This window comes from Centroberyx affinis, unplaced genomic scaffold (assembly GCF_046629955.1).
Source record: "Centroberyx affinis isolate AG114_WGS23_722 - 3 ecotype Tasmania unplaced genomic scaffold, CSIRO-AGI_Caff_v1 ptg007655l_1, whole genome shotgun sequence".
NCBI lineage: Eukaryota > Metazoa > Chordata > Actinopteri > Beryciformes > Berycidae > Centroberyx > Centroberyx affinis.
In genome coordinates this window covers 1-27995 of record NW_027283860.1, presented here as the reverse complement: position 1 = coordinate 27995, position 27995 = coordinate 1, and the positions used below count along the sequence as shown (strand labels likewise).

Below are 27995 nucleotides of genomic sequence, written 5' to 3'. Positions count from 1 at the left end.
CATATATATATATATATTAAAAATTAGGGAAAGAAATAAGAAAAAGGTGTGTCAGGATTCGGTCCTGGGCGAGCAGCAGCAGCAGGTCTAAGGCAGCAAACCTGATTGCTCAACCACTTCTAAACATTCAACATTTCATTTTGATAGTAAAATATGTAGTATAATGATAGTAGTATGATGATTGTAAATAGTAGATAGTACAGTGTGTACCTGCTTTGCCAAAACAAGGTGTGAAACATAAAAGAGAGATTCGTCTAGGCTTGCAAGATTCATATATCCCTTTTATCAGTTTTCATTTCATTGAAGCAAGAGCGGTGATGGTCCGAAACATTTTAAATGCAAAACAAGATGAATCACACCTAGTGTGTCTTGGCAGAAGAATTCATCAGAACGCCATACAATTAAAATGTTTCTTGTCAAGTCTTAATTTTCACTATATCATCTGTTATAATAAACAATTATCTTTACTTCATTCACTTGTCTCTCCTGATTGAAATGGAGCTTTAGCGAAGGTTCAGCCTGGAAGACTATCTTTTGCAAGCTTAGGCTGTAGTTTCACTTCTCATACCATCCTGCCATTCACATCTCTCACGCATGCTCACTCATTATTTCCTTGCTGTAATTTTCCAGGGCCGTCAATTGAGATATCAGCTGGTCACATCTATCCAATAGCACAGCAACATCATTTTGCTGCTGGCTTTTTAATTATGTTTCTCTCTCCGCTTTAGTCCGTTCATGCTGCTGTTATGCGCACCCCTCCACCTCCCCGTCTCCGCCCAGTCTTCGCAAATTCATCAGCTTCATCACTCATCAGCCTCACCAGCCTATCAGTTTCAGCAGAGTCATCAGCCACCACCACCACCAGTGTCTGGACTCCACAGGGGGATTTATCTTGCTGCTGCTCAGGGCCGGTGCCCCTCCATTACAAAATCTCCCTGTAGAGTCTAAGCGCCAAAGACTTTCTTGTCAAGTCTTAATTTTCACTATATCATCTGTTATAATAAACAATTATCTTTACTTCATTCACTTGTCATTCATTCTCTCCTGATTGAATTAAAGTGTGATTATGGTACAACTGAGGTCAAGTCTCTTCTTGTTCATGAAAGGGTTTTTGGAGCACCGTCACTCCCATGTGCGTCATGAAACTGCTAATAGGTAGAGAATCCTGCTTGGCAGAAGGTCACACAAAAACATGCAGACAGTTGCTGTAACACACTCACTTTGTTGTTTGGCCAAATGTGGACACAGTTTCCTGTAGGCCAGCACCAGATCCACCTTAAAGAAGAGGAAGCCAGCAGCCAGAGCCAGAACAGCCAGGGAGGAGGCCAGGCAGAGAGCCACGCTGGTGTAGCGGCCACTGTGGTCGGCTGGGGGGGCAGAGACAGAAACACATTCTCAAACAGAGTAATGACCCAAAGAAAACTAGAATAACCACAGCCTCCACCCTGCAACGCCTTTTGGGAATAACACAACCCGTAGAAGTGTTTCCAATTCTGTGTTCCTTTTCCCTCCAAGAGGTTTTGGTCTCAGTAGCTAATTTCTCTCCTATAATGTGTGTCCTTATGGTGATTTTCAAAATAATTGTGTCATTAACAGGATATAATGGATATAAAACGGGGTTGTTTTCCTATTGATTGACAGGTCGCCAATTATGGGCCAATAGCAGGCGGAGCTGCGTCTCTGCACACATCCCAAACTCCGCCCCCTCTACCTTGGCTCCACCCTTTGCCTCACCTTGGCTGCTCCGGCTCCAAAAAATGTCAACGTGGCAACGACCGTAAAACACAATGTCCACAATGATTTGGTGCTGATTCGCTATTTAATGTTGAAGTTTCACAATGTCGTTTTTTGAATTAAATTTGCATCTTAGAAAAGTCGTAACATATTTTTTTGGAATATATTGCTTCCAAAGAAGAAAACTGGATTCCTGCACCACCGAAACAGTTAACTATTGCTGTGTTATTTCTAAAGTCATATTTATGCAAAACCCTCAGGACAAATCATTTGGTCACTTTGCTTTCCTCTGAGAAATAAGTTCTAAGCATTTGATGATTTCTCTCCAGCAAAGTGCAGCCATAATCTTCTACATTGTTGAAGAAAAACTCAAAAATCATTCCCAGCAAACACTGAGATGTTTAACAGATGGTGATTGCCTGCATCAACATTCAAAACCAGAGTAAATACAGCAAAGCCAGTTGGCACAACATCTGCACTCGTCCAGAACTGCTGCCTGCATCGGGAGTTTCCAAAGCTGTTTTAATATGAATTTCCATGCCATAATATTATATCATGAAAATGTTGTGCTCATTTGGCCTGATGTTGAACTTTACAACCCACTGAGCAATTTTACGTTGATTAGATGTTTAAAACACATCTAAATGGCCCATAGCCGTCTAGGCTAAATTAAGTTTAAATGGGGTTGAAAAGTGAAAGTTTATTAGATGTCTATACATAGACAATATGATCCTGGACTATATGAGAGCTACGCATAGACGCAATGTTGAAATTACCTCTTGTGCTCAGATAATTATCTTGTAGGCTAGTCTACAGGACTTCTCTGGTGCATATTTTTGGTATTTACAGATGTTTATTCATTGTAATAATGTATTTACTGCTTGGTCTGAAATAGGTCTATACATAGCCGTAATGATCCTGGGCTATATGAGAGCTAAAGCATAGACGCGACGTTGAAATCACGTCTTTTGCTCAGTGGGAACTGTCTGAACTACAGTGTTGAATAGAATAGAATAGAATAGAATAGAATAGAATACCTTCCTGAAGCCACACCAAGCCTTCATCCTGTTCGCTTGGATTCTCCACATGGCAGCGAATGGGAACGTCCAGGAACCACGGCAGGACTTCAGAGATGGACAGAGTGGACAGGCCGTACACCCGGTCCCGGTCCTCAATACTGAGAGGGACACGATCCATCAGTTAATCAACCAATGAAAACTTTATGCATAGGTCTGTAGCACATTTACCATGTAAATCAAACTGCTGTCATGGTTGTTGAGATGAAATGTGGGGATATGATGGATGGATGGATGAATGAATGAATGAATGAATGAGTTAAGAAATAAATAAATCTAGCAAACAATGAAAGCTTTATGCATGGGTTAATACCACATTTCTGTATTTCTGTGCTGTCATGAATGCAGCGTAGGGATAAGATTAATCAGTCTAGCAAATCTAGCAATAAATAAATGAATCAATTAATCCAAACCTTACTCAAAGGTCTAAAGCACATTTCTGTATCGGTCTAATCCTAATGTCCACACACACTAATGTGCACACACACACACACACTAATGTGCACAAACAAACACCTTAAAAGATTCTTATATAGAAAAGCAATTTTGCAAATGTATCTGTATGTATCTGACTTCTGAGATTAATCTCAGAATTCCGAGAATAAAGTCAGAATTCTGACTGTGTATTTTCTACTACGAGTTTGTAGTTTTTGTTTGTTTTGTTACATAGTTTGTATATTGTATTGATGGTATCATGTGTTTTTTTGGGTCAGAGATGATGAAGTGAACGTGGGAGAAACTGACTATTTCCAGGAGTCCTGCAGCTGCTGGTGGTCGTCGCTGTGGCTGCCGTTCACCGTCCAGAACATCTGCGTCTCGCTGTCCTCGCTGAAGCCGACGTAGGCCAAACACCTCAGCTCCACCCTCGACCCTGTCAGGAGGCAGCCGTCACTCTACACATCCAAGACTGACAACCTCATAACTCCACTTTTGATGATTTTCAGGCGTTTACTACAACGGCGGGATCGCACGGTCCTCCTTAGGATGAAACCCTCTAAAAACCAATCGGATACCGTCAAGCTGCAAACAAAGCTGCGCGCCTGCTGTTTTTCTTAGTTCCTGAAACATCAGTATTTTGGAGATACGAGTTTACACCCGACAGCTGCGATATTATACATTAGGGGTTCCTAAATGTTTTCCGAAATGTCAGGCACCCCAAATAGATAAGGGAGAGCGGGACTAGTTATCTCACCTTGTGTGTGGTGGGTGTCAATTTCTGAGATGAAGTATGTTGTTTTCAATACAAGAGTATGCTTTTCATGTTATTGTAGTATAAATATTTCAGAGGAGATGGAGCTGAGTGCACAAACACAGCACAGTAGTCTATGTGACAGCATGCCCTGATGTGGGGTAACTTGTCACAAGTGGTCAAGTGGTATTTCATCAGTAATAACCTTTGCTTCCAGTGAATTATTCAAAATGTAAAAATGCTATTTGCTTACAGAAGACTTTAATCTAGCTAGAAAAATATACATTGTACCTCAGTAGTACGGCACTGCTGAGAAAAACATCAAGGACAAAAAAGTGTGACAACATGCCTCCCCACACATCAGGCCACAGACCCACACTTGACAAAATGAGGAACCTCCGTTTCAGAGGATTTCCGTTGCTGGATCTGATATCTACATTGCAAAAATGTAAAGCTGTCCAGTGATTTTATCTTGTTTCCAGACCTATCAAGCTTATTTTGTGATATTTTTTCGTCAAATTATCTCACTGCACTGGCAGATAATCTTGCTGGTTTCAATAAATTTCACTTGATGCATGCCGATATGACTTCTTTCAAGAAATCACCGAAAAACAAGTAAAAGCACCTTACAGCACATGAAGGGCAAACAGTTTTAAAATGTTCAGCATGGTTGGTCCCAGCAGGAGTCGTACAACAGCGTTTTAGGGCCAGTGTAAGAAAAATAAAATTCTAAGATTTTGAGAAAAGTCATATTACAAGAATAAAGTTGTAATTTCAAGAAAAAAGTTGTAATATTATAAGAATAAAGTCATACTATTATGAGAAAAAACTCATAGGCCTAATATTTTGAGGAAAAAAAGTAAAAGTAAGATATTACAAGAATAAAGTCATAATATCATGAGAAAACAGTCGAAATATAAGGGATTGAGCTGCCAACAGCTCAGTACTGTGAAACTAGCCAGTTTCATTTCCAGTTTTGACAATTTATTCTCATAATATTTTGACTTTTTTATCAAAATATTTTTTTCTCAAACCATTATCACGGTTTTCTTGACATTTAAAGTTGGTTTTTTTTGGGGTTTTTTTACAGTGGCCCTAAACACAGTCGTAGAATTGAACCCCTCTCCCTTTGATAAAAATAACAGGGAAAGAAGATTTTATCCATCAGCTTTGAGGAAAATCTGTTTTACAAGAAGTCAGAGTAAACACAATACAACACAGCCTACACAGTTTACAGGGACTTTTTATACTGTAGGTGGGGTAACAGAAGATTTATGATCAAATAAGACAATCCTATATCAATCCCACATGTCATCTCATCAGTGTGACTGGGGTTCATTTGTGATGGTGTGTGTGAGACTTACCCAGTTCAACCACAACTGTTTCCTGTTTAGGGAAAACCACCACTGGCTCCGGGAAAACCAGATCTGTTAACAGCAACATTGACGTCACAACACACACACAGTCAGAACAGGACAGGACAGGACAGGACAGAACAGAACAGGACAGGACAGAATAGAATAGAATTGAACAGAACAGGACAGCACAGGACAGGACAGCACAGGACAGGACAGAACAGAATAGAATAGAATTGAACAGAACAGAGTAGACTAAAGTAGAATAGAATAGAATAGAATAGAACAGAACAGAACAGAACAGAACAGGGTAGAGTAGAGTAGAATAGAATAGAACAGAACAGAGTAGAGTAGAGTAGAATAGAACAGAGTAGAGTAGAACAGAACAGAGCAGAGCAGAACAGAGCAGAACAGAACAGAATAGAACAAAATAGAACAGAGTAGAGTAGAATAGAACAGAACAGAGTAGAGTAGAATAGAACAGAGCAGAGTAGAGTAGAATAGAACAGAGCAGAGTAGAGTAGAATAGAACAGAGTAGAGTAGAATAGAACAGAGCAGAGTAGAACAGAGTAGAGTAGAATAGAACAGAACAGAGTAGAGTAGAGTAGAATAGAACATAGTAGAGTAGAATAGAATAGAATAGAACAGAACAGAACAGAACAGAATAGAACAGAACAGAGTAGAATAGAATATAACAGAACAGAGCAGAGTAGAGTAGAATAGAATAGAACAGGGTAGAATAGAATAGAACAAAACAGAGTAGAGTAGAATAGAACAGAACAGAGTACAGTAGAGTAGAATAGAGTAGAACAGAGTAGAGCAGAATAGAACAGAACAGTAGAGTAGAATAGAATAGAATAGAATAGAATAGAATAGAACAGAACAGATTGTTCACTGCTCAAAACATTTGGTGCTGATTCGCTCTTTAAAATGTTGAAGTTTCACAATGTAGTTTTCGGTTTAAATTTGCATCTTAGAGAACAAAAAGAAGTCTTAACATGTTGCTGGAATATTTTGCTTTCAAAGAAGGAAAACTGGATTCCTGCAACACTGAGAAACAGGAAACTGTTTCCAGCTCAGTGCAGCCATAATCTTCTGCATCATCATAGAAAAACATTGACACATTGAATAGACGTTGATCTGACGGCCTACGTCAACATTCGAAACCAGAGTAAATGCAGCAAAGTCAAAATGAAAGTTGACATGACGTCTGCACTCGCTCTGTGAAATCAGCAGCATAGCAGCGACAGAATAGCATAGAATAGAATAGAATAGAATAGAATAGAAAAAAACGCTCCAGACCTTTCTTTATTCTCTTTTTTATTTATCTTATCCTGCATTTCTTATCAAATGTCTTATATACCTTGTGTAAAGCACTTTGAATTGCCTTTGTATACGAAATGTGCTATATAGATAAACTGGAATGGTTATATGACAGAGCATCTCAAAGGTTTTGTTTTTTTTTTTCTCATAATTCATCACACATTTCTGAGAAAGTATGACGCGTGTTTGTAGAGCTGGAAGACCAACACCTTAAATGGACACTGACGTCTCTCATTGTCACAGAGAGCACAGTCATTAGGTTTCCTTTTTTTCCCAATAAAAGGTTTTCTTGGAAGTTTTTCCTTGTATGCATCGAGGCTGTAAGGCGGGTGGAGCCGGCAGCTCAGGCTGTAGGACAGGGAGGCTGCTATGTCTTGATAAAGTCTGCTGTGGTGTGTCTGGTGCTTTCTTCTGCTTCTTTGCGTTTGGCAGATTTTGCCACTTTGGCAGTATAGAAATACACAAACTGAACTTTCTCTGGCGTAAAGCCCTCTGATCTGCTTGGCACTGTGTTATCTCTGCTGAGCCAACATGGCAGGCTTCACGGATATAAAGTTCTGCATCTGAACTCCACTCTGAACTCAAATCAGAAATGTTCCGCTCGTAATCCATCAGTGTGACACGCAGTTCCAGGCATGTTTTCATCTCCACACAGTTTAAATGAGATCATTGTCCCAGAATTATGAATCAGTGACCCCAGAACGATTAATCAAATAAAAGGAAAGCAAGAAAAAAAATAGCTGCAAGATATTCTTATCTGCAGTAAAGTCAAATTTGAAGAATAAAAAAATGTAATATGAAAACAAATACAATGATAAAATAAAACCACATGCAGACATCTATGAAGGTGTTATTGGAGTAAAACTGCAGGTTTTTATACCATTTCAGTCCCAGCTGCTTCACTCTCATTCAGTTAAACCTTTAAACTGGGAGCTGCCCAGTACAACCAGTCTGTACTGGTGGAGCAGCTGGGGGTTCAGTGTCTTGCTCAGTGGCACCTCAGCAGCAGTTTTAGAGGAGTTGGTGAGTGTTACTCATTCATTCTCTCCCCACCCACATCTTCCCAGCTGGTCCGGGGTTTGAACCGGCAACCTTCCAGTCACAAGCTTCCCTGATCTTTAGGATGATTTCTCCCAATTTAAAAAAAAAATAAATCTTCAATTAGGAATAAATGGATTACTAGAATATTTTAGACGTTACTCTTAAAATAACTTGACTGAAGATGATTTCTTGAGGAAATCATACTCAGATGAGGGTCAGTTGCAGGTGCAAGAACCAAATATTGGCTAGAAAAATAAATAGAAAACTAGAAAAATAAGAAAATAATTCTTCTGCAAATGAAAGGCTAGGACAAAAAAGTCTAGTTCAAAAAACCTAATTTATTGCATAAGTGCCCAACTTAAAGGTGCAAGTGAAAAAATAAATATATGTAGAAAAGATCTATGGAGCGAATGTTCCAGCTGCCTGCTTTCATCACATCTCGACTTTTTTTTATCTTTGCCTTTTATTTGCTCTGTACAGAATTAGTTTCTTGGCAAATTAATGGAGTGAAATAAATGAAAACATCACTGATCAGTCAATTGAACAGATCAGTCACATGTAACCAACCTCCTGGATTGTCGTTGACAGTCACTGCGAGGCTGCGGGCGGCGGTGTAGCTCCGGCCATCCAGCTGGACGTCCAGCAGGCAGGTGTATATCCCAGCATCCTCCTGTGAGGGCGCAGCCAGCCGCAGGTTCCCCTGCCAGTTGATGTAGGCCGACCCCTCCTGCTGCTCCACTGGACTGCAGTCCTGCACACACAACACACACTGTGGCTTTAAACACTCAGTTCTAACATCTGTTTAAAAATCAGAGGTACATCGGAAACCACTGTAGACGTCCCACTTCATGCCTGATATCTTTAAAAAAATCTATCGTTTTGACTGTTTTCATGCCAAAAATTGTGGAAGTATTCACTGTTTGTCTGAGATTTTTCTTCTTGTCAGGGTGGAAAAGCCTCTGAAACAGCATTCAGACCATCATGGGACACTAAAACTCTCCACTGAAACCAAACTGATGAACTTCTGTTAGTGTCAGCAGCTCTTTAAGGCAGAGTGACCCACCACACCTATTCAATGGTAGAGAAACTCTGGGAGACATTACTGCCATTTCCAGAAAACATTATTGAACAATTAAATGAATAAATCAGGTTTTTCTGTAGCAGTGTTCAGGAGGAACCTCCATCATATCAGAGGTGGACGACACTGACTGGCCGATATACGATATTTCATTAAAAAAAAAACTATTGGCCCAAAATATTGGCAATATATTGGTCTCACCCTACTTTCTACCAACTAGTTATCAAACCATTTCTTGTAACTTCTAATAGTTAAAAAGAGAGCAAAACTTATGGATGCTGGAGAATGACAAGGCTGTGCCAAATTAAATATGACTTCATTACTTCCTTTCTTCCTTCTTTATTTTCATCCATTCATCTATGAATGATACAGATGGAGCCACTCTAAAATACTATTCCCATGTTTCACCAAATGCTCAGTGCATAGGAAGAAAAATATTCAGGATAATCATAGCTTTATTTTTCCAGTTACCAGGAACATTTTAATGTTTCCTGGGCTTTGGCTTCAAAATGTGTCCTGCTCAGAGGTTTTGGCTGCACTGCCTCATGGAAACAGTTTAATTCTCCAGTCAATGGTGAAGATATTCCAACACAACTGTCTGAGACACAGATGTTCTGCAGGATGAGCAACTATTTACCCTCTGGGCCTTATCATGGCCTCATGCCTGTGTTTAGACTGGCTCCATCTTCAGGTGAGGTTTACGTATTACATCTCCTATTTATTAGGGCTATTTGCACATCTGAAGCCTATTGATTGAGTGATTGATTGAGTGAACATATATGCATTTGACCAGCTCTCTTCATGCTCTTATGAAGGCTCTCGGTTGTCAGGTGAAGTGTGTTAGCGTGTTGTGGCCAGAGAGAGGAAAATAAAAAAGACATGGTGTTTTTACATTGGGAGGAAGATGTCTGTCCTTAACTTTAGTTCACTTGTTATGCTTTCCATATTGTTTCTCCTTTTTAAGTAAGGGATAATGTACAGCGAGCGGGGCATTATTGCGAAATAAACCCCGACAGGGGAGGGGTCTTGAAAAATGATTTTATTGCTTCCGCTACAAAAAATAGTCCGTTAGATTCTACGGTTGGGACTGCGTCCATAGCAACGTTTAACCACTGTTAACCACCGTTTAACCACAACGTTTAACCACGTTCAACCTTTAAACACTGCCATAGCCCATACCGTGTTCCGTTTGGTGTTTATTTCATGTCTGTCTTCTTCAATTTTGTCGATTTCTCTGTCGTCCAGCTCTTTAATTGTCTTACTCTTACTCTTTTTCTGCGCTGTTTTATTGTAGGCCTACTCTTTTTCTTTTCATTACTGGGGACAGTTCAGCCATTAACCATGAATCAAAAGTTTCGTGCTCTCCAAATATATTAAAATTCATATTAGAAAAGTCTTCCATGGTGTTTTCTGATGGAGCAGCTGAAGGAAATCTAACGTTTTTTTTGCCACAGGGTGTTGCGAATGAATTTAAATTAACCGTTAAATTTACCGGACTTCTTTCTGCTGATTGATATGATTGGACGTGGTCCTCCAGAGACTATGATCAGAACTGCGTCCATAGCAACGGGGTGACGTTTTAATCACTGGAGGATTCTGCAAACATGACAGAAGTGTTTGCAGTGTCAGTGTGGGACTGACGCAGGATGTATGCATGAAGGGAGACTTTTCTAAATGAGGTGAATAAGTGACAGGTGGTTATTTGCTGTACCGTGCCAGCCTGGCTCTGGCTCTGGATCTGGCTCTAGCTCTGGCTTGGCACAGGATCGCCACCCATTGGTTTTCCATTGCAAATTTCAAACATATGGGACCCTTCCTGTCTAGAACCAGACTTGTCACTACAGCAACAGCAGAACCATAGCAATCAGTGCCAACAGCAACAACAGACATGGCTGACCTTTCTACTGTTCTTTCACTTTCCTGTACTCTGCTTCAGTTTTTTTTTTATTTAATCGCAGCATTGTTCGCTCAAATCCCTTTTCTTCCATGTCTCGATGGGTTTTTTTTTGTCTTTCTCAACTTTCTTCTTTCTTGTTTTATAGCCTTGTTTTATGTAGCCTTCCTTTTAATATTCTGCTCTCTACCTTTTTTTTTCCTCTGTTCTTCTTTTGTCTATTGCTTTTTTACTGGTGTGAAGCACTTAAACTTGTTTTAAGAAAGGCGCTATATAAATAAAATTATTATCATCATTGTTATTATTTCTCTGATTTTATACTTTGTTCAGTTTGTTCACACCAGCTGGTGTAAGCTGGTATAACATAGATAATGCTTCTGTATCAGCTTTACTAGACCCAGACTGTACTGAACCGTCTAAATACGTTCATCCATGGACTTATCCAAATCTGCATTTATTATTTGCAGTCATTATTTGTATTTATTTGCAAATGTGTCTCTATTGTTGTATATTATATACATTACCTTTATTTTATTTTAGTAGGCTACCTATTTTCTTTTATTACCTTGTACTTGACACATACTTCTACGGAGCCCCTAAAGTCCCGAAAGGTGATTTTTTTTTTTTTATCTTGTGCGCACATGATATGAATCTTGTGCGAACAAGCTATTATCCTGTGCGAACAAGATATGGATCTTGTGCGCACAAGATATGGATCTTGTGGGAACAAGTTAAATATCTTGTGCGCACAAGGTGATTTTTTTTATCGTGTGCGCACAAGATAATAACTTGTTCCCACAAGATAATTAACTTGTGCGCATAAGATAAAAAAAAAAAACACCTTTCGGGACTTTGGGGGCTCCGTATACCTGGTGCGCACAAGATAATTAACTTGTTCCCACAAGATAAATATCTTGTGCGCACAAGATACAAAAATATCACCTTTCGGGACTTTAGGGGCTCTGTATACTTCACTTCCTTGGCTAACCCTCCGCCAACCCACTGAGCAAAAGACGTGATTTCAACGCCGCGTCTATGCTTTAGCTCTCATATAGCCCAGGATCATTACGGCTATGTATAGACCTATTTTAGACCAAGCAGTAAATACATTATTACAATGAATAAACATCTGTAAATACCAAAAATATGCACCAGAGAAGTCCTGTAGACTAGCCTACAAGATAATTATCTGAGCACAAGAAGTCATTTCAACATTGCGTCTATGCGTAGCTCTCATATAGTCCAGGATAATATTGTCTATGTATAGACATCTAATAAACTTTCACTTTTCAACCCCATTTAACCTTAATTTAGCCTAGACGGCTATGGCCATTTAAACGTGTTTTAAACGTCTAATCAACGTAAAATTGCTCAGTGGGAACTGCTGCTGTGGCACCTGAATTTCCCCAAGAGAATCAATAAAGTGCGATCTGATCTCATCTCGTCTCGTCTCGTCTCGTCTCGTCTCGTCCCGTCCCGTCCCGTCCCGTCCCGTCCCGTCCCGTCCCATCTCATCTCATCTCATCTCATCTCATCTCATCTGAGCTCAGCGTGCTGCACAGTGCAGCAGCGTCTCCAGCCTGCTGTACCTTCAGCCAGCGGACGCCAGCTGTGCTGTTCAGTCCCAGGATCTGGTCCAGTTTGCAGGGGAGAGCGTTGCTGACTCCCTGGAGGAGCAGCCGGTCCTCAGCCGGACCGGGACACCCTTCGCTGGACACCGACACCCTGAACTCCCTCTCCTGTGATCCTCTCTGGTCCCTGCAGAGGTGGAGTTAATACAGTTAATTACGAAGTGGGACAGTGAGGTAAAGTCGGTCTTTTCTCCTGTCAGTGTGTTTTGGTGGTTTAACATGATGGCAATACATAGTTTTGTTTTTCTCAGTTTTTTTTATACATCATTTTATCCTATTTTTTCTATTCTTCCATTATTATGGTTTGTCCTTTACATCATTCTTATTTTTCTTACGTAGGCCTATTCCTTCTTTACATAATTAGTTTGTGCTCTCCAGAGTAACTTTCAATGAAGCAAAGGTGTTATAAGGTTCAATTTCTTGAACATTACAAGCAACCAATATTAACTGATACAAGAGACAGAAGCCCATTTCCCTATTAATAGATAGAAGAAAATAAGATAGAAGAAAATAACATGATAGACAGACAGACAGAGCATCAATTTTAAGCATCAATTGAACATTTAACCTCAAACATGTAGGCCTACCAATAAATAGAATTATGTGATACTACCATTCAGAAAACAACATGGAGCCTCTAAAAGGTGCTACATGAGGCATTTTAAACATCAATATATCTTTGTCAAATTAATTAAGATACCTTGGGTGTAATTACAGTAAACCAATGAGAGCATGTTGGAGACGATTGGTCTCCTCTATCTCACACCAGTAGTATTGTTAGTTCTAGTGTTTCTCCACATTAAGACTACATTTCCCATCAGCCCCGTTGCTTCCTGCCCCCCCTCCCCCTCCCCCTCCCCCTCCCTGAAGAGGCTCAACATGTTGGAAGTGATTTCTCCATCTTCCTTTCCCTCCTTCCACCATCTGCTGCCAGAAACTTTTTCAGCTTTAGCTCCGTTTGCTCTGGAAGAACAGAACCTCTTCCTGTTTTGTGCCATAAAGCGATCCAGCAGATTTCCCTCCAGATCCACCAGGTGGAGAAACAATGGAGGATGCAGAGTAGAGGCTGATAGAGGCTGACGATGGTCTGGTTTGTTTACAGTAATTATACTAATGTCTCAAAATGAGTGTATTAATGATTTATTGATGTTAAAATGCGACACATAGCAGCTTTAACCTCTAGACCAAACAGTGTATTTTGTCAGTTAGTGGTTGAAGCTTGCGGTCAAACTGATAATTCACTCAGGTGTTTTCATACCTCATCTGACAGGTGTAGATTCCGTCATGAGAGGCCAGCAGGGGCAGAAACCACAGCTCCCCCTGTCGGACCTCCGCTCCGGGGGGCAGGCCGAGGCTCCGCCCCCCCGCTCTGGTCCAGGTCACGTTGGTTCGACCCTCTGAGCCGCCGCAGCTCAGCAGGAACAGGTGACCGGCGCGCATATCATAGCTCTCTGTCGCCCCCATGTGGTCTGGATGGGACGGTGCAAAGGGAGATAGATAAGAACTTTATTACAACAGCAAGACACTTAAGACACCAGACAGACAGAACAAAGCACAAATCCAGGTACATAGTTCGGAGAATAAAAAATAAAGAATAAATACCAATGCAAAAATAAACTATGTATGTACAACATGTATGTATGTGCAAAGGGAGGTCAGTCTTTTTTTCTGTTTGTTAGCTTTTTTTTTTAATTGAAAGAATCTTTATAAAATACAGCAGTGCAGTACAATAAGGTAAAGATAATGACAGACGTAAAGATAAAAAAAGATTTACAGATTTACTCAAAGTACACAAAGTACACAAAGACCCAGAGGTGTGACCAAGTCAACTTTGCTCGAGTCCCAAATCAGTCTCAAGTCTTGAGGCACAAGTCTCAAGTCAAGTCTAAATGTAGATTACCAAGTCAAGTCCAAGTCAATTCCACGTCATTAATGTCAAGTTCCAAGTCTAAATGTAGATTACAGAGTCAAGTCCAAGTCAAGTCCATGTCATTAATGTCAAGTCTCAAGTCTAAATGTAGAACAGCAAGTCAAGTCAGAACAAATCAATAGTCCAGTATCAATTTAATATCTTAAAGAAAAACGACATATCTAGGACTTTTCAATGCAATATGGTTTTAATAGGACAATGTGATCATGTGACTCAAGTCCCCATGTCTGCGAGAGAGAAACTGAATGTTTCAATGTAAAGTCTCATTTCCTTCGAGAACACACAAAATCCAGGCTTTCTCTTAGTAAATTTACATTTGTGGATATGGAATTTAGTTAAAATTAAAAACGTAATTAATAAGAAAGAAGCCTTTTTCAGCACTGACACAATACTCATTGCAACCAAATATCACATTTCTGAAATAGAGCGCAAAATCAGGCTATATTTGGTGACAACTAAGTTACTAACACAAACCCCTGCCACAGTTTGTAGGTATGATTACAAAACCAGAAGAGACTGATTCACAGAAAGAGCAGTGTGTGTATTCATGTGTTTCTTACATCAGTCATTTTTTTTTACCAGCTGTGACATCACTGGAGCACAAGACTGTGAGTTCTAGAGGAAGTGTGATCATTTTGAAGTTTCATTAAAAGTAAATCAACACTAAAATCACACGGTGCAGATAACTCCCTAAACTCAAAGCAGCTGTTTGGCTTCATCTGTAAAATGCAAAAATAACTGCTGTGACATCACTGATTGGGGCGTGGCCAGATAGAGAGCAGTGCAGCAAGAATTTTCTGCCCATGTGATTCAGTGTTGATTTGGTCTTTAAACTGAATATGAGGGTGAAAGATAATGTGGGATTTTCACTTTTTTTTTCTGCTTTGTTTTTAAATTTTGCTCTCGTAAAAATGAAACAATCTGAAAGAAAAACTCATAATGGATCATAAGAATTGAAAAAACTACAACATGTTATGTTACTTGTCTCAACATGAAAGTAATCTGCTTATTCTAACATGTCACCCCCAACACTGTTTACAGCAACACCTTGCTCTCCACACACTCACTCACATCCTGCAGCTTCCAGCGAAGGAAGGAATAGTTTAGTTTGTATTATGTATTTATGTATTTATGTATTTATTCGTCACAGTGCAATATTCAAAACAGTGCAAATACAGTGCAATATATGTTTTCGGGTTGTGAACGCGATATCTCTGGAACGCCTTGAGGGAATTTCTTCAAATTTGGCACAAACGTCCACTTGGACTCAAGGATGAACTGATTAGAATTTGGTGGTCAAAGGTCAAAGGTCACTGTGACCTCACGTCCGTCCCTTTCTCGTGAACGCGATATCTCAGGAACGCCTGGAAGGAATTTCATTACATCTGGCACAAACGGCCACTTGGGACTCAAGGATGAACCGATTTGGTGGTGAACTGATTTTGGTGATCAAAGGTCAAAGGTCAAGGTCACTGTGACCTCACAAAAGACGTTTTTGGCCATAACTCAAGAATTCATACGCTAATTATGACAAAATTTCACACAAATGTCTAATAGGATAAAATGAGGACGTGATGACATTTTGTATCCAAAAGTTCAAAGGTCAACTTCACTGTGACATCATAATGTTTTGCTTTCCACTGTAGCTGCGAAAACGATCTTGGGTCATTCTACAAAAACGGTGGAAGTGCTGTCACTTGCTTTGCAGACACCAAAATCCTTTAAGTTGACTTAATAATCACATTAATTATATATGTTCAATAAATAAAGACTGTCCTTGCAATGATAAAACGAAGTTTATTGGCGGAGGCGAGGCAGTTATTTCTAGTTATTCACTGTTTCTATATTGTTTTCATATCACTGGTTTTATTGGTTTTATGTTGTCTTTTATTCTCATTTGTCTTTTAACAAGGTACACAAGCAACCACTAAGGTAAATTCCTTGTATGTGCAACTGGAATGTCCAATAAACTGATTCTGATTCTGATTCTGACTGACAGCATTCAGTATTCCCACCCAGACCCGGCAGCCTGCAGGCTAACACTACACCTCCTGTATCTTCCTCTGTGTGGAGCCTCCTCTGTCTCTCCTGACGTGTTCTGAGGGGAATATACCTCCGCTTTCTTGCAGCAAGTGTAAGGAAGTTGCACGATAATAAAAAAAACAAAACATGAAGCAATTCAGCTAAGGCAGTCAGAGCAGGAAATGAAAGAACCGCAGTCAAGCTACAGTCTGAATGTTAAGAGCAGCGTCAACATTTGCTGCTCGCACTTCAAAAAGGTGGAAAAACCAACCAGGGCTAAAGGGCAAAATGACTCACGTTGCTTTTAAACTCTGTTTCAAACTGTGAAATGACCTTTACAGTAAAGCTGTGAGCTACAAATGAAAGATTACGATAATAATTTCACTGTTTGCAACATACATGGCAAAAACTGTTATTAATCCAGTATGCAATAGTTTCACTTGTTTCCAGTGCAAGTCAAATCAAGTCAAGAAGTGATTCAAGAAGTGTCATCAAGTTTCATTTTCTTCATACTAGTAAAGTGATCCGCCTTAATCTGCCTTGTTGCGAAATATCAACACTTATACTTCCTTTTAAAAAATGAAAACTGCACTGGAAACAAGCAGCATGCTCTCTCTCCACTGGCAGAACGTTCCCCTTGATTTTAAGAGTGAGAGAATATGAGACTGAAGCTACGATGCGTTTGCTGTTCTCCCTTTCTCAAGCCAGGCCAAGAACTCAAATGTATGTGAGAGCAAAAGTCTGCATCGGTCACTCTGGCAATGCTGATTTTTTCTGGTCATGTACTGTGTTGTCTTTAGTGAATTTGTCCTATTTCCCAGTCTCCACCCTGCTAGAGACAGTATCGCCTTTCTTTAGCTCCTGAACCGTCATCCAGGTTCAGAAGTTACCACCTTAAATAAATACAATGAAGCTGAATCATTATATCTGCGGGTAAATCAGCCGACTTCCACTGCTCTGACAGTTTCAAGCAGGCTGGGTGTCTAATCTGCGTACTGAGTGAACTGTATCTTCTTTAAGGTGCTTTTACTCAACCATAAAAGTGTGTGTGTGTAAATGTGTACTTTAAGACATTTTATGGACAGGGGAGAGCACATGACGTACATCAACAGGTATAATAACTCAGAGACATTTTGTGAGCTTGGTTCTATCTGACTTTTGTGTCAAAATGAGTTATCGACATATTCATGATCTTTGAAAGTTATTTTATGCTTGTGTAGTGGATTGTTTTTTTTGCAGAAAATGAACCTTTTTAGGTCAAATATTTAAAAGAAAATAGAAAATACATAACAGTTTGTCCAATCTTTGATGCTCAAGTTTCGAGTTGAACCTTATAACTCCAAACTCATGATTTATCACCAGTTATCAAATTAGTAAATTCACTCACAATAATATGTTTAAACCTTAGTCAAAAAAAGAAGAGAAAACGCTGTTTTTGTGTGATTTCTTTCGGCAAGATCAATCTCGGTGGAAGTGCTGTTGTGCTCACAGCATGCGAGAGTCAAACAGAAATCACACCTGGGCAAGACACAAGTAGTGTGTGGTCGAAATAACATGGATGTGTGTGTGCTGCTTTGACACTGTAAACCTCAGTCAAAAACATCTACACAGCCTGCTCTACAACACACACACACACAAGTCGATCCTCAGGAGATCCACGAGACACACTGCTGCTGTCAGGGAAGCAGCCTTGTTTTCAGCCTGACCTCCATGTATTCTGACTTTATCCAATGATGTTTGAGAGGGGTTTTTTTAATACGCAGAAGGACTTTCTTGCACCAAAATCACCAAAATCAAAATTGGATTTAAAAGCCGAGGTTTGTCACGTGACAGCAGCTGTACGTTACATTTCCAGGAAAGCTTCTCTACGCTTTGCAAAGCATCTGGCACGCTGCCAAACTCCATTGACACAGAAAAAAAAAGCTGTGAACTAGAACTGAAAACTGTTCTTCAGAGTGACGCCATAGAAGAACCGTTTCTGCTCCCACAAAGAACTTTAAAAGGTTGTTAAAGGGGGGGGTGTATCCTAGGATGTGGCAATTCTTAGTATTTATGGTGATTTTGGTTCTTGGAGGTGTGAAGTAACAACAGTAAAAAAAATGGAATCATATTACTCAGCCGTTTCCCCACAGTCACCAACTATAAAACACGCCTTGTACAAGCCAGTCAGATTTTGCTCCAGTTTCTATGTAGACGAAGGACTGTCTGAAATCGACCAATCAGCGCTAAGAGGAGGACGGGCCTTCCAGAATGGCTAGCCAATCAGAGCAGTAGCTCATTAGCATAAGAAGCTGCTTATGTAAAACAACCTATTTTCTTGTAGGTGGGAAACAAACACTGGGAAGTGAAAGCTAAAGCTGTAACTAAACGATTTTTACTGAAAAAAACTTAACAAATGTATTTTATTGACACCAGGTAATTATATAAAATATCTGAAAAAGCAAATGATACCCCTCCTTTAATTCTTAGTTATTGGATGGTGGGTGATGGCACAAATGTGGAAAATAATCAAACTCCTTCATAGTTTATATTGTGAGGCTATAGAAGGGCAGATAAACAAAAACACAATGCAGGTGTCTAAGCAACGGAGAGCAGAAATGGTTCTTTAAAGAACCTTGGTCTGAAAGGTTCTTTATGGAACCAGAAATGGTTCTTCTATGGCATCACATTTTCGCCACCTTTATTTTTCTGTGTGTCTCCGCTTTTCTCAGTCTGGACAAGCTTATTTAACATAATTACATAATTCTCTGCCTTATTTTACTTTTCATTTTTCAGAGTATAGAACATACACACTCATAAGCAAACACAACTCTGAAAAAAAAAATACAATGTAGAGACATTTAGCCCAATTTCATGAGAGAGAATTTGGCTTCATCATATCTGTATTACACCTTTCCATTGGTGACAAAGGCAAGGTTTCAGTGTCATCAGTGTCAGGCTGCCAAATGTTCAGAAAGCCGTCATATTTCTTCCTTAAAATATATGTCATTTTCTCCAGGAGTTCACATCTATTCATTTCTGAGAGCCAAACTCCTATTGAGAGGTGACAGTCAGACTTCCATGTTCCTGCAATGCATTTTTTGGCCACGCAAAGAGCCACAGTATATTATTCTGGTCATTGTCCAACAGGTACTCACTGTGTCCGACAGCCAGAGAGAGTAAAGTAGCGCAGCAGCAGATCCAGATCCAGATCCAGCCTGGTCTGCCTGTGGCCATGGTCCGGCTCTGTGGGACGGGACGGCGGGACGCTTTTCACTAAACTGCCGTGGGATTTCACTTGGCATGGCTCGTGGTCTGCCGCCAGCAGCAGCAACAATAAGGAAGACTCCTTCAGACTGTGTGACTCTATCTGCTTCCCATAAGGGGAAGTGAGAGACGCACGTTTACACAAGTGACAGAAACACTCCCAGTAAAACCCCAGGGAGTTCCATTGTCTTTCCTCTGGCAAATTTCAAATACCTGGAAGCTCTCCTCCCTCCACTGAAAAGCCCTACAACATTCCTGCAGTGACTTATAGTGCTTTTCTCGACAGTGAGCTGAAACTGATCTTATCACACTTTGTGGTCACCTACTTTTTTTATCTCCTATAGTATCACTGTAATATTCCTGTAGAGACTTAAAGTGCGTGTCAACAGTGAGATGAAACTGATCTTATCGTACTTTGTGGTACTTTCTGTTATCTCCTGTGATAATATTCACTACGAAACCAAAACCTATTAATTTTATCTGAAATATCCTTAATTTCTCATTACATAAATATTAATTATCCATTAAAAATAACATAGATTTAAAATAGTAAGGTTAGTATCATGGGTTTTTAAGGGATTTATTCATGGGTTGATTCACAGAGACACTAGAAATTAAAGGATGTTTCATGCCTTTTGTGCAAGTTTACAGGTTATTAATGAGTTATTAATGGAAAGTTCCTGTCTCCCTGAATTTTACATTAAATTAGAAAGTAAGGGGTCAAATATTAAGGGGAGATTAAGGTGGTTTTGATGGAGTCTATAGGAGATACAAATACACACAAATACACACTCTCTATAGGAATACTGATTTTCCACTATAGGGAAGCACAGGTTTGTGGACAGGCTTATCTACAGTGTAAACTAAACTTAAAGTGTGATTTCAATGATAAGAGAAACTTACCATGCTGAGTGTTGAGGCCTAATGAGCTGCTTGTTACCTGTGACCTACTGTACTGTAGAGCTGCTGGGTCTGCTGCTGGTTTTCCCCCCTCAGCCTCCATGCTGTTCCGCTAACCCACCTTGTGACATTTCCACTCGTCGTAACACTTGCATTACAGTATTTCATCCACTACTGTGGTTTGAACATCTTCTGGTTGAGCTGTGAAAGGTCACACCCTCGCTCCTCGAGTTAAACAGAACCGTCAGACTTTTTCTGTGGTTTTGTTAATTGATTTGAGAGCGATGAGCTGCTATCATAGTGAGAGCTGCTGTGCTGTTGAGCAAGGCACTTGCAGTAGGCTGGTGCCACAGCCTCCCAAATGCTAAATTCACTGGAGGGTTTTTTAGAGAAAGCTTAAAACAGAGAGTTGATTTTGATTTTTGAAAGTTACAACAAAATGAAAAATGACTTTTACCTTGTTAGCTAATTTTCCTTAAAACTATTTTCTTGTATTTTCATATCAAAATCCCATTACCTTTCCTTCCTGGAAAATGGCGTATTTTCAAGATTCAAGATTCAAGATTCAATTTATTGGTCTCCGCAGAGAAATTTGTCTTGGACCGTAAAGAAAGAAAGCTGCCGTCGGTACATTCCATTGCACACAACATTAAGTGACATATTACTCACACATAAGACACATGTAACACATTTTTAGTGGTGACCACATTCTGTACCAGCAGGTGTAAATAAAAACTCCACCACCACAGATTTCTGAACAGTCCAATAAAACTGCCTTTCTCTCCCTAACTGATCTCCCATTGGTTTACACCTTTGACTGATCCCTTCCCTGCATTACGTCCTGCCCCAAAAGTGATAATCTGTGAGATTCTTGTTTTTCTTGATTTTGGCGACACCTTTGGTGACAGGCGGTCACTGCTTTGGTGTTTTCCATTAGGTAAGTGGAAATACCGCACACTTGTGATGACTTACAAAGGTGAGGAGGTGAAAGCTTCCACACACTATCTCCATCGCAAATTGCACATTTATTGACAAAATTGCTACGCTTTTTTTCTTCCCTGCCCTCTGTGTTGCAGATTAATACTTTAACCACACATATTTATTGCTATTTATATTTTTTAAATGTTACTTCTCCTGTTCTTGTGTCGCTTCATGATGTTGGTTATCTTGTTTCTGTAATTGGCTTTCTTTTATGGCCCTGAACTGAGGTTAGACCGATATATTTGCCAATATATGAAGATGTATGTATCCTGCCCTCCTCTTTATGGCTCCTTATCTCTGACAGAATAATAACAGTGAATGAATGAGTTAATGTTTACTTACTGGTCTGTAAGTCATTCTTTATGTTGTGTAGCCTATAATAAACCAGACACACTCATGGTGTTTTGTGCGTACATGTCAAGCTCACAGTTTGCAGTTTGACAAATTCATAACAGAAATTTATTTTACATATTTACATGTTTCACTTTACATATTTACATCTCACAATTATACATGATCAATCCATAATGTCCTCCTTTTTTCCTCTTTGCAGACATTATTCCTCAAAGTCTCCACAAGCCTGGGAAGGTTGACGGTTCAAATCCTGGGGACCGTGAATATCAGCAAGTCAGGTGTGAGCTCCTGCTGTTGTGCCTTTGAGCAAAGTATCTTTCTCCTCAATACGTCATCAGTGCTCTGACCAGTGCTTCCATGATGTGCTGCATGAAACGCCAGTGAAATGGTACAAACATGTCGTTTTTGCGGCCAGAAATGCTTGTGTACATTTTAAGAGCAAAAAAGTACACAGTACCACTAGCGTACCTTTGAAGGGACATTTGTGACAAGTGCGCCTTTCCCTTTAAAAAAAAGTCACATGGGAAAAACCCACATGTGAATTCAAAGTCACGTGACAGTTTTTACTTAAGATGTAAAAATGTAAATTTGTAGATGTGTTGATTTTGCCACGTGAATTTCTTTTTTTCACATTTTCACCTACCATACGTCACTTTATGTTTTACATGTGAAAACATAATTTCACCACAAGAAACAATTCACATGTGAAATGGGACACACATGTGAACACATGTGTGTCCAAAAAGCACATGTGCTTTGAATTCACATGTGACATTTTTGTCATAGGCATGGGTACAGAAGTGGACCTGGACTCTACCCTGTTTCTGACAGCGTACCTCACAGCCACTGAGGCCAACACAGTCTTCCTCCTGTAGCTGTCTGTGTTTTAGCGGAGTCACTTCCACTCACTCTTGCATTGGAAAACCGACTCCTTCCTGGTCCTAATTAAAACCCCATCACAAGTTCAGCAGAGCAGTTCTCTCGGGGTACGCCGCCCTCTTGCCCCTCACAGGCATATAATACCTCATCTCCTTCCAGAACCTGGAGGACGAGGAGAGAGACGGCCCTCCCGTCTTCTCGTCCTTGCTCCTCCTTGTACAGCACCTCCTTCTCCTGCTGCTCTGGCTCTTCCACCAGCACACGGCACCCTGCTTCTTCCTCAGGTGACGCACCGACTCTGGGAAGAGAGCCAGCTGAGCCGGGGAGACCGGCTCCATCTCCACCAGGACCACCTGCACAGACAAATGAAAATTGCACATGTGAAAAGTGTATGAAGTAATGCTTATAGAGGAGAATGGAATAAAAATATACTGAATTGAACTGAATTGCATTCACCAAATCATCATTGAATCAAATTCAATGGCATTCCCTTGTAGAAGCAATTACATACTACTACTACCACTACTACTACTACTACCATACTACTACTACTACCAGTAATAATAATCATTTATTTGCATAACACTTTTTTTTAAGTTTAATAACTGCTTTAACAATAAAATAAAAGCAAGTCTTTCAAATCTGAAAAAAAAAAAAAAAAAAAAGTAAAACAAGAACGCACCAAGGCAAACAAGAACAGAAAATGATTAAAGGATAACAACAGACAGTAAAAGTAATAGGACTATGACAACTTCTGTTTCACTGGCATGAAAGTCACAATGAAAGTTATCAACTTATCATCAAGACTTACAGAGCTAAATGCTATTTATATAAGGAAAATGTATATCATTCCATGTTCCATACATATGTTATGAAAAGAAAACAAAAGGCTAAAATGCAAATGACAATATGACACATACTTCTTGATGTTTCTATGACAAAAGTAGATTTTAATTGTAGTTCTACAAACATTTCTTGAAGGCTGAAAAAATCTCATTGATTGAATTAAACCTCAGTGGGTGGAGCCAGAAAAATTTGGTAGCGCAAGTTACCGAACTGGCAAACTTGAACGGCAAAGAAGGAACTCTGTTGAAAATATAAATAAAAAATACAAATGACAATTTCATTAATTCATGGTGTTGAAGGTCAGCAGCTAGCTAGCTATCTTACCTAGATAGCTATAGGCTAGTATGGCTAGTTTGAACTTGAAGGTCAGCTAGCTAACTAGCTAACCTAGATAACTTAGTATGGTATTTTTTCAGTTAGTTAGCGCTAGGCTTCATAATATTAGCTTCCTCCTCTCTTACCTCTTGTCTTTTTCGCTGAGCTTCAGTCTAATGTGACTTATTCAGAAAAACTGTGATTCTTTCGCTCCGCCCACTGATGTTTAACTCAACCAATCAGATTATTTCTGTCCCAGAGAAATATTTGTAGAACTAAAACATGTATGAACAGGTCTCCTCACCTTCAAAGATCCCTCCAGCAGCACTCTGTACATGGCTATCTCACACTCAAACTGCTGCCCGGCCTCTGGAGCGTCTGGATCCAAACTCTCACTGCTGCCGTCACTGCCATGGCTTTTGCTGTTATTACTGCTGGTGTTACTGCTGTCGCCGCTACTCTTAGGGATGTTATTATTGTTGTTATTACTGCTGCTGCTGTTGTGTCTGGTGTTGCTGAAGGTGGAGGCGGTGTAGAGCAGGAGGAGGCGGCGGCTGGCCTGCATGTTCTCCTCCACCGAGTCCACTATGGCTGGAGGGACGAAACAGAGGAGACAGAGGTGGGGGTTAGATCAGGAGAATATGAGCCGCTTTGGGTTTTATTAACTCAGCATTGGTCGGCCACCGCAGGTAGAAAATCACTGGAGAAAAATGGGATATTAAAAATGCATCATACTGCAAGCCAATGTTTAGAATTAGTGTCTTAGTCGTAATTAAGTTCGAAATATCAACAGATTTAGTAAAGCAGCCTGCGCTAGAGCCAAAATTAGCCACAAATTAGGCACTTACTTTAAGACAAAACCAAAATTCCCCTCAACCACCACTGCTATGAAAAATATTAAATGCTATTGAGGAGAATCAGACATTTCTTATCATACTGCAGGATTTTTACCTCGGCCAAGGAGGTTATGTTTTCGGTGCCGTTTGTTTGTCTGTTAGCAGCATTACGGAAAAACTACTGGGCCGATTTTCATGAAACTTGGTGGAAGGGTGTAGCATGGGCCAAGGAAGAACCCATTAAATTTTGGAGCGGATCCGGATCCGTCTCACGAAATTTGCATATCGTAGCAGACTGGACTATTGGCCTTGGCGGAAGTCTGCGCTCTCTGAGTGCCCTTCTAGTTTAAATAATAGGGTTAGGGTTAGGGCAAGCATGTAAACAGTAGGTCTTTTACAACAGATATTCCCAGTATCTGAATTAGTTTGCACTACAATGTGATCTCCTCCATGCAGATGACTCACCCTGTCCAGGCAGACAGTCACGGTCGGCTATAAAGAGTTTGTAGCCACAGCTCTTCTCCAGCACTTGCGGCAGCATGTGGAGGACAAACGTCTCCGTCTCTCCGCTGGATCCCGCCCCAAACTGCCGTGGGTACGCCACATAGGCATCGTACAGCTTCCCGTCCGAATCTGAAGCAGAAGACAGAAGAGGTCAGTCAGGGTGCGTTCACAACAAACATGTTCTGAGCTGTTCATTTGAACGTATTTGAAGTGTTTATTACTTTAGTTGGCTTCGTTTGTCCAGGTGAGAACAAAGCCATCTGAACTCTGGTGGCACCAAATGACGGCACCGAGAGTCTCAGTCCTCTAACAAGCGAACTGCAGTGTGTTTCATTAGAACTGAGAGCGTAATCCAACCAACTACAGGAAACGACCCCCAAAATGCAAGGGATTATGGGTAGAAGGAGACGGCTGCAGGTTCCTCATGCTTGGAAAGCCTTGCAGAACAAAATGAAGTCTGGACTGATGCTCATATTCAGCTATTTCTTCATGAGTTAACTAGTATGAAGACCAGAGAAGAAGAGACAGACAAGTCCATCATGTTACATAAAGTTACTGGAGTCAGATTTTTTTTACTCTCCTTGCTGCCAAAATCTCTATCCTGGTTACCAAAGCTCTGTCTTATAAACAAGCTGCTTCTGAGTGATGTAACTTTTGTTTACAAGCCCTGGTTCTCTTGTATCTAGGCAGGCTAAACGAACCAAATAGAAAAATGTAAAATTTTCCATTGTGGTTGGGACCAAAGAACCCAGCTGTAGGTGTGATCACACCCTCAGTGGCAGGCGCATTCAGATGCTAGCTTTATTGTATTCTCCTTTGTTTCTTTGAATGTGTTGTTTGGAGGAGAAACAACACTGTACAGTCTGCAAACCAGTAATCCCTTAAAATAACCTACAATAAATAACTTACATTTTCATTACTTTACATTAATTCATCCCTTAATTCATGCCAAATCCCCTTAAAATGAAGTAAGGGCATCGAAACCTCCTTAAACACCCCTTAATCTTGACTCCTTACTTTCTAATGTAATGAAAAATTCAGGGAGACAGGAGGTTTTCCATTAATTTCCACCTTATAACCCTGTAAACCTGCACAAAAGGCATGAAAAAGTGTCTCTGTAAACCAACCCATGAATAAATCCCTTATAAACCCATGATACATACTTTTTAAAGCTGTTATTTTTAATGGATAATTAATGTTTATGTAATGGAGAAATTAAGGACATTTCAGGTATAAAATTAAGGGGTTTGGTTTCGTAGTGATATGTTAAACTTAAGTTAAACTCCACATCTTGCTCCACTGTGATGCTGGTTGGCAAAACACATAAAAACGTCAGGTGGTAATCTGGAGTTAGGGTTAGGGTTAGTTCTTTTTCCTTAGATTTCTTGTTGATGAAGTTTCTGTCTGTTCAGCCATGGCGGCTATCATTGCTCCTCCTAACAACCCAGTTTTTCTATTTATTTATCAACCTGACCACTTAAAAGTCTGGTTTTGAAGCTTCGATATCAGCAAAAGCTGCTCTTAATGTGTCCCCAGGCCTGTAAATTGAAGCTTCCTGGCGCACTTGTCTTGCAGAAATGACTCTGAAACGACAGTGTCACGTCTTTCCGGAAAAAACGTAGCTGTTGCACAACAGGTAGCCTTGTGGTTGGTTTGTTTCCTTTGTTTGCTCTCTTTAACGAAAGATGCGGTCAAGTAAGCGGTAACACAACGTCTGAGTCACTGAGTGTGTGTGTGCTTCTGTGTATGTGTGGGTATCTGTGTATGATCACACAGCTTGCCTACAGCCTTTTATGTAGGTATATTTTTATACGTATGTGTGAGGAAATGTGTGTGTTACAAGGTAAAAGCGTCACTGTAGGTGTTTTTTGACTTGTATTTGCAAGGGTGTGTTTGTGTGTGCAGGAATATAATCATGACATTGCATACCAGGCATAATAAACAGTACATTAGTAATTAGATGCCTGCTGTGAAATGTTACCTGTGTTAGTGTAGAAGACAGGAAACGCTCTCCTGAACCACAGCACAATGTCGATCTTGAAGAGGTAGTAGAAGACGACACTGATGGTAAACAGAACCGCCACACCACCAAACACCAACCCGATGGGAAGCATGAAGTTGGGATCTGTAGGGATAAAAATCAAACGTACCCACACAGTGTAAGGTTGTGCATAATAAGAAGAATGTCAAATGAGTTTTTGAGGCTCAGACTCTCACTGCTCCCTCAATAGACACTTTTCACTACACAAATCTCCTACCAACCATGTAAAATGAAAACATAGCTTCCATCTTTGTTTATGTGCAGGGTAAAAAATTCTGAATTTTGTGTGGAGAATTTTTTTTGTGATAAATTTTGGATTTATTGTTTGTATTAGCCTACACCAGTGATTCCCAAAGTGTGGGCTGTGGCCCCCTGGTGGGCTGTGAAGGTACTGCAGGTGGGCTGTGAGAGGTCATTTACAATAAATAAATAAAAACTTTTTAATTTTCAATTTTGTAATTAAGTTTGAAATTACCATAAAATATTTATGATTAAATATTTGCATTAAATAAATAATCAGAACTAATAAAACAAAGTCATGGGATTTAAATTACGTGTTATTCTTCATTTATCTGACCTATTTTTGATCCAGCCGGAACATATCTTATATCTCGTCACTGGCGGGGGAAGAGTAAAAATGGAGCGGTGGCTGTCAGGTTGCAAAAGGAAAGCTGTTAATGGAGAATCAACCTCCACAACAAATTATCAGAAGATCAAAATGAATCCGTGAAAACAAAAAGAAGGACTCGTAGAAAGTACTGTGAGTACCTAAAGTGAGTACCTATCACTGGGATTTGATCAAAATTTTATGTATAAGCG

At 40.0% G+C, this 27995-nt stretch overlaps 2 protein-coding genes across 2 annotated transcripts; both read right to left on the bottom strand.

The window, feature by feature from the left end:
* Positions 1 to 1220: 1220 nt before the first annotated feature.
* Positions 1221 to 19545, bottom strand: LOC139639754 (interleukin-1 receptor type 1-like; the record flags this gene model as incomplete). The annotated part of the gene is made up of 8 exons (XM_071513903.1): positions 19412 to 19545; positions 13581 to 13791; positions 12281 to 12449; positions 8287 to 8470; positions 5364 to 5426; positions 3555 to 3681; positions 2772 to 2911; positions 1221 to 1367 (listed from the first exon to the last, which is right to left on the bottom strand). Coding segments are annotated over exons 1-8 (1120 nt in total), but the record flags the coding sequence as incomplete, so codon positions are not given.
* A 2204-nt stretch (positions 19546 to 21749) lies between these two features.
* On the bottom strand, positions 21750 to 27302 carry LOC139639755 (interleukin-1 receptor type 1-like). The gene is made up of 4 exons (XM_071513904.1): positions 27117 to 27302; positions 25097 to 25264; positions 24100 to 24386; positions 21750 to 22987 (listed from the first exon to the last, which is right to left on the bottom strand). The coding sequence occupies exons 1-4, from the start codon at positions 27247 to 27249 to the stop codon at positions 22712 to 22714; spliced, it is 864 nt and encodes a 287-aa protein (XP_071370005.1). The 5' UTR covers positions 27250 to 27302; the 3' UTR covers positions 21750 to 22711.
* Positions 27303 to 27995: the final 693 nt, after the last annotated feature.

Coding starts and splice junctions, on each gene's coding strand:
- LOC139639755 (XM_071513904.1), bottom strand. CDS start 27,249: ATGCTTCCCATCGGGTTGGTGTTTGGTGGTGTGGCGGTTCTGTTTACC. Junction 25,265..27,116: donor TGTCTTCTACACTAACACAG/GTAACATTTCAC, acceptor CTTCTGCTTCAG/ATTCGGACGGGAAGCTGTAC. Junction 24,387..25,096: donor TGACTGTCTGCCTGGACAGG/GTGAGTCATCTG, acceptor TCGTCCCTCCAG/CCATAGTGGACTCGGTGGAG.